The 12,757-nt window shown below is 35.0% G+C and overlaps 1 protein-coding gene across 1 annotated transcript in view; it reads left to right on the forward strand.

Moving 5' to 3' along the window:
- The window catches only part of LOC126260271 (eukaryotic translation initiation factor 5B-like), a 561,696-nt gene extending 555,946 nt beyond the window's left edge, over positions 1–5,750 (forward strand). Inside the window, exon 12 of the mRNA XM_049957597.1 lies at positions 5,227–5,750. Coding sequence (XP_049813554.1) covers positions 5,227–5,361 — 135 coding nt within the window. The 3' untranslated portion in view covers positions 5,362–5,750. The remainder of the gene's footprint in view (positions 1–5,226) is intronic.
- Positions 5,751–12,757: the final 7,007 nt, after the last annotated feature.

Below are 12,757 nucleotides of genomic sequence, written 5' to 3' on the forward strand. Positions count from 1 at the left end.
CATAAGAGGTCTGTCTGAAGGAATGATCAGGAAGCTTTATGATATAGAAATTTTGCTAGAAAGTGTGAAACAATCTGTTAAAGTAATATGCCTTAATGAACATTGGCTAAAATCTGAAAATATCAGTCTCCTAAATAAACTTACAGGTTATAAACTGGCTACCAGCTTTTGTAGGACCAATGGGTATGGAGGCTCTTGCATATTAGTTCATTCCACGGTAGACTATGATATCAGACAGAATTTTAGCCATCTGAATGAAGAAGGCACATTTGAAAGTTGTTGTATAGAACTTAAAGACTATAACACACTAATTATCAGCATATATCGCACCCCTGGGTACCATATAAGCTCTGTATTTTTAGATAAGTTTGATACATTGCTACATAAATTAAAATGTGAGAAACTGTACAAGAAAGTGGTTATATGTGCTGACTTCAACATAGATGTAAGGACTAATGACAAATTTTCTTCACACTTAAAGAACCTGGTAGCCACAAATGGGCTAAATCTCAATTTTGATCAGTATACAAGAATTACAGCAAGCTCTGCAACATGTATTGACAATATTGTAAGTAGTTATAATTATTATGTAAAAGAAAAGTTTCTTCTAGATTTAGGAGTATCAGACCATAAAGCACTATTTGTATCACTACCAAAGCAAAATTCAGTCTGCACAACAAAAAGATGTAGGAATTTCAGTCAAGAAAATGTGGAAGTATTTTGCAAAAAACTAAGCCAAGCCAAGTGGACAGTCAGCAAACACACTTCCACAAGTGACAATTACAATAACTTTTTAACTGAATTCTTGGGTATATTCAATGAATGCTTCCCTTTTGTAACAGTGAAGACCAGGTCCCAAAAAAGTAGATCCTGGGTAACAAAAGAAATTAGAGTGTCTAGTGCTACTAAGAGGAAACTGCATATGGAGGCAAAAGTAAATCGAAGCCCTCAATTTCTTAAGTATGTAAGCACATACAAAAAAACATTTGACAAAATAGTTAAACTAGCAAAACGTACTGCAAATAACGACTTCATTTCAAATGCAAAAAACAAATCAAAAGCTGTTTGGTCTGTTATAAGAAGTGAAGTCGGCAGTGAGGCAGAGAGAAAATGCCCTTCTAAAATAGTGATAAATGGTAGAGCTGTTACAGAACCCAGTGCCATTTGTGAATCATTCAATGACTTTTTCATAAACTGTAACAAATTTGGTGACTGTTCACCAACAAATACAAAGCCCAATATGACAGATAGCAATTGCACATGTTTTAAGTTTTCTCATGTTTCCATCTCAGATGTAATCAAAATCATAATGTCCCTAAAAAATTCAAAATCTGCGGGGTGGGATGAGGTCCCCATTGAAATAATAAAAATAGTCCGTCACAGTATTGCATATCCACTCTCTTTCATAATCAACCAATCATTTGATGAGGGATGTTTCCCAGATCGATTAAAATATGCAGAAGTTCGGCCCATACATAAAAAAGGTAAACAAGATGAATTGGGCAACTATAGGCCAATCTCACTGTTACCAATTTTCTCAAAAATATTTGAAAGAGCGGCATGTGATCAGATTGAAAATCACAATTCATCTAACAGCATTATCTTAGGCAATCAATATGGTTTCAGAAAAGGCCGCAGCACAATCCATGCAATAAATGAATTAGTCACAAAAGTCAGCAGATGTCTTGATGATAGAATGTGTGTGTCAGGCATCTTTTGTGACCTGTCCAAAGCCTTCGACACAGTAAATCATGACCTGCTTCTCCAAAAATTGGCACGCTATGGTTTTCAAGGCAAATCTCTTAGCTGGATGTCATCATACTTGGCAAACAGAAAACAAAGAGTACTTATTAACATCAACGGCAAGAAATTTCTCTCTGGCTGGAAAATCACTCAATTAGGTGTTCCACAAGGCTCAATATTAGGGCCACTGCTTTTTCTATATTATATTAATGATATGCCATGTCAGGTCCAGTCTGATACTATCCTCTATGCAGATGACTCAACAGCTGTAGTCTGTTGTAAAAATGAGGTAGACCTAATTCGTCATATTGAACAAACACTTGGGGAAGTAGAGGCATGGGTCAAAAACAATAACTTGACATTAAATTTTACAAAAACAGAAATTGTTCATTTTACCACAAAACAATCTGCACAGTCTATAAGTGAAATAAGGTATATGGACAAAAAATTAGAGACTGCAGACTGTGTCAAATTCCTTGGCATGTTAGTCAATAAAAACCTGTTATGGAGTCACCATGTGGACAACATACTGGGTCGACTGAATAGCCTTGTATATATTATGAATATCTTGTATAGTATTACTGATTTAGCTGTAAGAAAAACCGTATATAATGCATATTTTGTTTCAGTCATTAGGTATAGTATAATTTTCTGGGGGTCTGAAAAAACAAATTTACTTAGAGCTTTTAGACTACAAAAAAGAATCATCCGAGCAATGGTGGGAGCAAAACCAAAGCAACACTGCAAACCTTTATTTGTAAAACTGGATCTAATGAGCATTCCAAGCATATACATCTATGAAACTCTCACTTTCACGAAAAGAAACCCACAACTTTTTGAGGGCAACTTCTTCTTGCATCAATATGATACTAGACATAGAATGAGCTACATGTTACCTACCCACCGTTTAAAATCATATGAAAAAACCCCATACTATATGGGCATGAAATTTGTAAATAAAATATGGAAAGATATGGATGACCCAAATGTAAAAGGTACCAAAAGAGACCTGGAAAACTATCTGAAAGATAAATGTTACTATAGTGTAGAAGATTTCATGAATGATAACAATGCATTATAATTGTAATTAAAATACCTCTTTGAAGATGTTACACCATGTATATTATTAGTTTATTGTCTATTTTTAGTATTGTTATATATAGTGTAAAACTGACAAGTCACCTATGTCACAATCTTTGATTGTATAAGGCATGTTATGTGATAATAAAAATTGAATTGAATTGAAGTGTCAAGGGCCCAGTCCAGGACCCTTTCTGTTCATAATCGCAATTAATGATGTGTCATACAATGTAGGAGCAGATTCAACAGTGTGTTATGCAGATGATATGACTGCTCAATACACACTATGACATGACAGAATTGCATCAGGCAGCACAGGAAAAATTAGAACCAGTAATGAATTGGTTTTCTTCCAAAGAATTCCTATGTTAGCTTGATAAAACACAGGAACTTATTCTGGGTTTAGCTACAGCTGAGGAAAGTATGTCAGTAAATTGTTAGGCTTTCACACTGATTCCAAATGAAACTGGAAGTAAAATATTAGCCAAGCCTGCAAGAGTATACTGTCTCGTGTGGAAGTGACAGATGCTGTCACTGGTATCTGAAAGTGGTATATTTTCACCTATTTCACTTTTCCTATGGCGTACTGTTTTGGGGACATTCTTATCATGACAGTGAAATTCTGAAAAATAAAAAAAAGTAATCAGAATAATGAACCAATTTAAATCACAGGAACACTGAAAGATATGGAATTAAACTGTAAAAACTTCACTGTAAAAATTATTGTTAATTGTATATTTAATGTTCAAACCTATTATGCTGTATGTGATCAATGGTGGATAAACTGTTATTGAATGTTGACGCTGCTGCTGCTGCTATTGTTGTAGATACTTGAGGCAATTTTGCGCTTACTGTTGTTCTTGTGTATGAAGTACTTGGCATTGGAGATGTTTCCTTATACTATCAAAATATCACATTTGGATGGGAGTGCATTTCACCCTAGCTTCTCACAGTAATACATAATTCTTATCATTGGCAGAAATAACTTCTGAAACATCACAATCCACATTTATATTCTTATTTACTATTTTTAAAATATTTTCTGTTACAAACTTTTTCCTTGATCTATTGAGATATAAACTGTATGCAGTGAGGGATCTTTTTCTCAAAATGCTTGTATCTCAAATGTTACATTTTCAAATCTTTAAGTGGCAGTAGTCAGCAACTGTAGAATTACGGATATAGTGGGAGTCATACAGCCAACCAGTTGCAGGTCAGAGTTAATGCAAACCTTTACATAGGCTCCCATAGATATAAATCTGTCTTCCTCAAAAGTGATAACACTTGATATATTGTGTGAAAAGAGAAACAAAGTCTTAGTCAACAATAAAATGATCCGTATAAATTGTATGGCGTAGCCATCAGTAAAAATGATGTGTGTAAAATCTAAGGTTGGGTGCATCATATACACAGTTGTCTGTCTGTGTATATGATGCACATCTACCTTATATTTTATGCAAATCATTTTTACTGTTGGCTAATCCAAATGTCCATGCCATTGCATTTATATGAATCATTTTATTGTTGACTAAGCCCTATGACTTCATTTCTCTTTTCACAAAATATGTGACATGAGTTATTACTTATTCTGAGAAAGACAGCTATTTATCATTTGAAACGTAGATAAAAGTTTGAATAAACATTTGATGTTCAACTGTTTGACTCTATGATCCCCTTTGTTACATTTACAAGTCGCCTGCATACATGTTGTATCTCAATGTTAACACTTTTCACATTTTTGGTGGCTTAGGACCTTTCTGTCAAGTCATTATGGTGTGAAACTTAAAGGTATTAAGTTCATTTGCTCTTCTTTTAAGTGAGATCACTAGGTCTTGTTTTTCATTTCTTGCAACAACATTTGTTCCATCCAGGAAACTATAAATATTATTTCCTGCTTAACGAGGAAGTTTTTTCCTGGCCTATTGATTTTTCATGTCTGGTTGTATAACTGATTTGAAACTAAAGATTTTAGGCTTACCTTTTCAGTGTAAAACATCCTGTGTTGCATTGTTTATTTCATCCTTTTAGATCATACAGGCCTTTAATTCATCAAAGGAATGACTTCAGTTCAGTGAAGTTTCATTGACTACATTTATGTTGATTTCTTATGTATATATGTCTCTGAATTTTCTTGTCCTGCTGTACTCACACTATCCATTTTCTTTCCCCATGAATCAACAGAACTGCCTACTGCACTTCCATAATGTGTAGCAGAAAGTGTACATTTTATGTTAATTATTTTCAAAATATGAAATGGTGATTAATCAAAAGGCAACATGTACTGTGTTTCTTTGTAGCTTGCGTGGGCATTAAGTTTTGCGGTATGGCTTGCCAAAATTTTCGTGATTTTATTAAACAAGTGTGCACATTTAATTGTAAACTTTCTGCACCTTCTTTTTTCAGCAATGTGCATTAAATATTGATCCAATGGATGGACCAAAGGCTCTGGAGCTTGATAGATTATTAGAAGATGAACCTCCATCAAATATACCACCAGAAAGTTCCTATCTCAGTGAGTTGTGTAGTGGTCTTATGTGAAATAAAGTGATATAGTTGTGAATAAAGTAAAGTCAAATTTAAAAAGGAAAGAGAATTCAATTTGTCTGAACAAAACTAAACATTTATGTGACTCAGTAAAATTTCTGAGGCTGTCTGATTACATGCATGGTTTGTATGTCTAGAGTGTTGTTAGTTGATTTCAGCCCAGAACATAACAAACTGTGTTGCATAAGTGATTGATTTGCTCACAGTTCATTAGTGTTGCTGGAAATTGTATTAACAGATTTCAGTGGGTGGCATATCTAGAAAACTTTACTCTTTTTGGCAAAATGTGGAAAGTCAGTATTAGAAATTTGCATTGTCTGAAATAGATTTTTTTCACCATGGATATCTAGTATGTGCAATGTATCTAGTATGTGCAATGAACGCTTCAGACATAATATTCAAGAATTCTGTGAACAGTTTTCCTCACAAATATTAGCCAACAAATATTTTCACTTCTTTGTATTGTACACAAATTGTCTGTTACTCAAAGGATAAAAAATTTTGCATCACATTTTGAACCTTCACAAATAACAAATCTTCACCAGAAAACTGTTGATTTCAGTATGTATTACAGATCATTGAGATATTTGATAAATTATTTCACCTCCCTCTAGGAGATTATTATTTACATTTGTTGAAACTGTTGGCATTTAAATTGTGAAGTGCAAATTGAGTACAGCACTTCAAAACCAGAAATTATATTTTAAAAATTATTACATTGTAAAATGTAATTTTTTAATCTGACAATGATATGAAGACCATTGTTGCTTCTTCTATGAACAGAACTGATAAAATGCATAGTAGAGGAATATTTTAGTTCACATTTTTTGCTGAAAGTATATTGATTTAACACACTACAACTCCAATTTTTGTTTTTCCCCCCAATGTTTTGTTATGGTAGTATATTATAGAATGATTGTAAAGACTGAAAAATAAGTAAACAGAAATTTTAAAATTCTGTGAAGTGTATAGAAGTGAAATACACTGGAGTAATTTTGTTACTTTAATTATATTTTGTGATACTTACGATATAATATGTAATATACTTATAATAATATTTGAAAGTAATCTAAGAATGATAAAAATAAAAAATAACTTTGACAAGACTAAAAGTAATATGAATATGAGCAGTCTCATCACATTACATTCCACAGATGAATTGGATCTATCGTACGACATCTGTGGTGCCTGTGTCACACAACCAAATGCTGTGTGTTAATTCTTCTTTTGATATGTGTCCATTATTTCTATTTATTTGTTGATGGCTTTTGCATATCACTCTTCAGCCTTATTTGTGTTTGATTGTATTCCATATTTTAATATTACTGAAATTCCATGTAATAAGTTAAATGTGATTCCTGTGATAAGTAAATAGTTGCAAACTATTCTGGTGCAGTCTTGCAAATGCCTTTTACAGATTTTTATTAGGTGGAGCAATTTACTTTTGTTCCAATGTAGACATGTGCCTCTTATCACCTCAAGCCAGCTGTCACCTTATGTAACAGAAAATTGCACAAGAGTAACTAGTCTTAAAGCTGTTTAAAAAAAGTGGAGAAATAACATTTGGAAAAATTTAGAGAGTACCCAATTAACTAGTTCAGTGTTGCCAAGAATACTGCCTACAAGCAGTTCTTAAATTCTTTTTGGATTTTTCAGTTGATATTTATGTGATTTATATTACTTTTGATGTTGTTATTTTATTGTGTTTCTGGGTTGCTATTGTATTTGTTCCATATAACTACATAAGGCAGCTTATACCAAAGAAACACAAATTACTCTATTCTGGGATGCAAATATAGTAGATGATGGAATTGATAGGTTTATCATGTAACATTTTTGTTGTTACCTGTTACAGTGATATGACAGTTGTTTGGAAGTCATAAAGACGTTTCTATGCATAGCCATTCAGAGTAAGATGCATGACAATAACATATACGAGTTAAAAGTGGTTCACATATTGTTTGATCCACAGCAGTCAGTTTTAGCCACTTATCCTTCTGCACAATGTGCCATGAAAAATTTAATAGTGGGGTAAAACTGAGCAAAAAAGATGATGTTATGACATATAGATATGGGAGGAAGTTTCTTATACAAGAAATAAAACAGTAGTGTCTTTAAAAACCTTCACAAATAACATTGTGATTAAAGTATTTGTTCGTTATCTCACTTTGTTATGGAAAGTGTTATTCTCAAACAATTGGAGCTCTTTGTTTTGTACAATGAGTTAGAGACTACAGCTGCGTACAATTTCAGCAGACACCATAACCATTTTTAAAGAAATTATGTAACAAAAATTTCTATCGTACAATTTCCTTTTCAGTGATTGTCTAGTGTTTCTTCAAAGATAATACAAACATCTGTGTTACATGAATGTATAGTGTAACATTTCTTTCACATGTATTATATTGTAACATCTGTTAAATATACCTTGATTGGTTGATGGTGTCATTTGTTGTTGTGAATTGTTAATAGAGCATTGTAATGTCATATTTTCCTGGTTTATGTATACTATATGATATTTCATGGATATAATAGAGGGAAACATTCCACGTGGGAAAAATATATCTAAAAACAAAGATGATGTGACTTACCAAACGAACGCACTAGCAGGTCGATAGACACACAAACATACACACAAAATTCAAGCTTTCCAACCAATGGTTGCTTCATCAGGAAAGAGGGAAGGAGAGGGAAAGACGAAAGGATGTGGGTTTTAAGGGAGAGGGTAAGGAGTCATTCCAATCCCGGGAGCGGAAAGACTTACCTTAGGGGGAAAAAAGGACAGGTATACACTCGCACACATCTTAAAACACAAATACATAGTCTCATATTGACATTTGAAAAGTGATACTTACAACTTTATAGGAAAAAGAAGCAAGGTATTGATGATGTCGAGTTATAACATGACAGTCTGGTTTATTTTAACAAGAATGTGTGCTTTATTTCGAGGCTGCAGCCCTGAAACTAGTAGCAGGAAAACAAATAAAAAAATAAGTTGTTGTTTTAGTTATTGCATCTTTGTTGTGCTGCAGCCAGGTTCATTCCTAGAGCTTCAAGTTGCCAAGTTTTGCTGTATGGACAGTTTGCTGTATGGAGCACGGCATGTGTACTCACCATACCTCTGCCAGGTCAGTAGAATGTTTGTAATCATTGTTTGCGAATTTGGTCTTTAACATCACATATGACAACCAGAGGATGTATATCATGACTTTACCGCAATTCAGCAACCTGAAGATGTCCTAACAATGAAACCAGTTTTTGTGTCTTAAGGATGAAATTAGCTGTAGCATGATAAAAGTTTTGTACTACGGTTCAGTTTGGTTTTGTTAATCATTAAGTAGTGCCAGCTTTGGTGCTCAACATGCTGCAGAAAAATAAAGTAAAGCTATTGTTTCCAGAAAAGTAATTCATCAGCTACGGCCCCTCTCATAAAATAATCCTTTTAACATAATGGAGAAGACAGTAAGAAATAGTGTAGATATTGGTAAAAGAATCAGCCTGGATAGAGATGTGGCTAGCCTTTGGCAGTGTTGTAGGTGTGCTTATTCCTCCTTGATTTTGGTGAAGGAGAAATTGGTTTTAAAACTTAATGTTCATCTGGTAGTAGCACAGGCATAATTAGATCAGTTGAGAGCTGTTGTTGCCAGCAGTAAGGTTAAGAATGCAGTAGATGATTTGACTATGATCAAACCTGCTAGCTCTATGTGAATGTATTTCAAATCTGTCTGCTAGCTTTAGTCTAAATGTCTCCAACAACTTCACTGCCTTGGAAACCGTGGTTAAAGTGCTCAAATAACCCAGAGAGTTTGGCAATGCTCTGACAAGAGAGGAAAAGTGCAAGCTAATTCTTTTGGATCAACTGTCAGACTATGTTCAACATTATGATTGTCCACTACGCCTCCAATGTCAGATGATGTCTGACATATTTCCATTAATGTGCTTACTGTCCGTTCCATTGTTAGAATTCGCTAGGCAAATGGCAACACGAAGACTTGACAACACAAATGTTTCTGGTAGCATAATGGCCAGTAGAAAACAAGTAAGTGATCATGATATTGCCAGGTAGCTTCTTCAAGACATGATGAAGGGAAATTTAGTGATGAAAATGTTCGGGAAGAAACTTCTGCCATTTGTGGGATATAAGTTCTAGTGAATCATAATGTACTGAAGGAGTGGAAAGTGATAAAGGTACAGAATCTGTTGCCATTATCTGGAAGGTTTGTTGTGATGGTGATCTCATGAAGTTTCCTTTTTCTGTCAAGCAACAAGGTTTCACCATTCTTCATAGTATTTGACCAAAATCCAAACTTGAATATTTCCAACCTCCCTTCACTGACAATCTTATTAGCAAAATTATGAAAGCTGTGAATATGTATTTTAAAGAAAAGTCGCTCCACTTACAACACACTCAATGTGGCACTCATGTAGGGATGTTTCATTAGAAGAACTGGAGGCTTTCCTTGTGTAATACTGAATGGCCTTGCATTTTAAGGCTGTGTAGAACAAACTCCATTCTTCAAGGATGTTTTTGCTTATCTCTATCTCCCCCCTCCCTTCCAGTATTTTGGATGCTGCATTTAGTTCCACCTGTCACAGCTCAGAGGTTCCAACATACCAGAGGGATTAAAGTGAAGAATGTTAGTGAGCATACTGACAGTAAATGCAAAGAACTTTACAAACCAAAAAGAAATGTGGCTATAGATTGGAGCACAGTAGGATTCAAAGGAAGAATTCAATTTAAGTGCTACAAACGAAGGAAGCCTATGAAGTGTGGTTTATGAGTTTTCTGTCTGTGTGATCCAGAAAATGGTTATGTTTTTCCTCAAATTCCATATTATGGAAAGGCAACTCCAGAAAGAATAGTTTGTCCTGATTTACCTTTTGTAAACCAAATGGTGGTTAATTTAGCATTTAAATTGCTAGCTTGTGCAAGTGCTTCAGGATATCACATCTACAGGTTCTACACAACCCATCAACTTTCTCGCTAATTACACAAAATGAAATTTCATCCAACAGCCTTCTAGGAACCTTACACCTTCTAGGAAGGATTTTCCCTGTGATTCAAAGACAAAACTTCCTGAATAAGACTTGTGTGCCTCTTAAAGTGAGATGAAAATCATGTCTTTCATTCCGTGGCAAGAGCTTAGTGACAATGTTGAGTACATTCATTGGTTCTCAGACCCAATTGATCACTGGTTATAGGAAGAAAGAGCCTGTGCAGTTGCCAAAACCCATTGTTATTTTGGAATATATGAAATTTATGGGACGAGCGACAGGACTGATCAGCACTGTGGTTGTTATGGTTTTACAAGGCAACATTATGAGTGGCAGAAAAAATTGTTACTCTGATAGATTGAAATTGCTGTAGTGGACAGTTATCTTCTTTTCTCAATAGACAGAAATTAATGTGGAGAACAACTATAGACTCACCTTTCCTATAAAGGAAATCTAATCGGACAGCCAGTCGGCCAGATGAGAGAAATTCAAAGAAGAGAAGGAGACATCATCGTGTGACACTGAGGGGACATGAAATAGGAAAATGTATTTTGAAATGCAAAATGAAACAAATAAAGGGTTGCATAGTTTGCAGCAAACACAAGAAGAAAGGAGGAAGAAGAGAAACAATTTTCTGCTGCAATATAGCCAAGAGGATGCCTGGACTTCACCAGGGAGAATGTTTTAAGAAGTCTCATATGGAAAAAAAATTACAGAGAATGATAAACAAAAACACTGTATGCAACTTGAAAAACTAGTGCAAAAGAAAATAAAGTTGTTAAGTGATCTCACATTGCATTTAAAAACAGTTGTGTAACAGTCCACAACCTCTTAAATCCTTGTCTGCGCAATATAAATAAGAAGTGGAGGGAATGCAGTGGGTAGAAAAATTCTACTGGAAAAGGTTAAGGCTAGTAATAATCAGATGCCAAAGTTCCTTATGCTAGGGAGTAGTCATGGGAGGGGAAGGTCTGAACTAGAGCAGAATTCCTTGGGTAGGGATTTCCAAGTAACTAGAATTTTGAAACCAAATTTAGGGCTCAGCAATGTCACCCTTGATTTAGTGTGTATGGGGAAAGATCTTCATAAAGAATATAACATTGTGATTATTGGGGAAGCCATGAGCAGTTTGGCTTGTAAGCTCAATTACCCAATTAAGGTTGGCATCAGGCACATTGCCAGGAATGCTCATCACACTAACATGAAGTTAGTGTCATTCTTTGAATGATACAGCAAATCTTGAATGAATTGTTCTGTTGACTGCAAATAGAGTGCTCAAGGAATCACTGAATAGAGTACAGCAGTCACAGATGGATGGGACTGAAGCATCACCCCAGATATAATCACACCACACATAACATGAACTACAAGTGACAATTTTTGGTAAGAAGTTACATGCGCAACTTATTTCTGAAGCATTCATTGTAAGCAGAGCAGAGTCTGTCAAAACCATCCCTGTGATTTCCAATATTGTCATTGGTCTATTAAGGTAAGTGTTCCAGAAATTCAGAGCCACTGAATGACAATTGATCTTGTTGAAACAACCACAGCAAAAAAAAAAATCCTTTGACAGTACACAGAGAAACATCACACCCAATTTGGAGTTTTCTACAAAACATAAGAAGCTTTTTGAATAAGAAATTTGAGCTTCTCACATCACTACTAGAGAGGTGCTATGCATTAAAGAACTTCATTTTGAAGTCATAGAAATACATGTGCATACCCGAATGGATACATCTGCATCAAAAGAGATACTTTGCAAACCACATTTAAGTGCCTGGCAGAAGGTTCATCGAATTCTCTATTATTCCACTTTGGAACAGCATGCGGAAAAAACAAATTCCTGTATCTTTTTGTGGAATCCCTTACTTTATTATGATTATTGTTTCTCTCTATCTAAGTTAGCATCAACAAAATATTTTTGTATTCAGAGGAGAAAGCTGATGGCTGAAATTTTCTGAGAAGATCCCACCGCAACAAGAAACACCTTTGTTTTAATGGTTAAAAAAATGGTTCAAATGACTCTGAGCACTATGGGACTTAACATCTGAGGTCATCAGTCCCCTAGAACATTGTTGTTGTTGTTGTTGTTGTTGTCTTCAGTCCTGAGACTGGTTTGGTGCAGCTCTCCATGCTACTCTATCCTGTGCAAGCTTCTTCATCTCCCACTACGTACTGCAGCCTACATGCTTCTGAATCTGCTTAGTGTATTCATCTCTTGGTCTCCCTCTATGATTTTTACCCTCCACGCTGCCCTCCAGTTCTAAATTGGTGATCCCTTGATGCCTCAGAACATGTCCTACCAACCAATCCCTTTTTCTAGTCAAGGTGTGCCACAAATTTCTCTTCTCCCCTATTCTGTTCAATACCTCCTCATTAGTTATGTGATCTACCC

This window comes from Schistocerca nitens, chromosome 5 (genome assembly GCF_023898315.1).
Source record: "Schistocerca nitens isolate TAMUIC-IGC-003100 chromosome 5, iqSchNite1.1, whole genome shotgun sequence".
In the NCBI taxonomy this organism is placed as follows: domain Eukaryota; kingdom Metazoa; phylum Arthropoda; class Insecta; order Orthoptera; family Acrididae; genus Schistocerca; species Schistocerca nitens.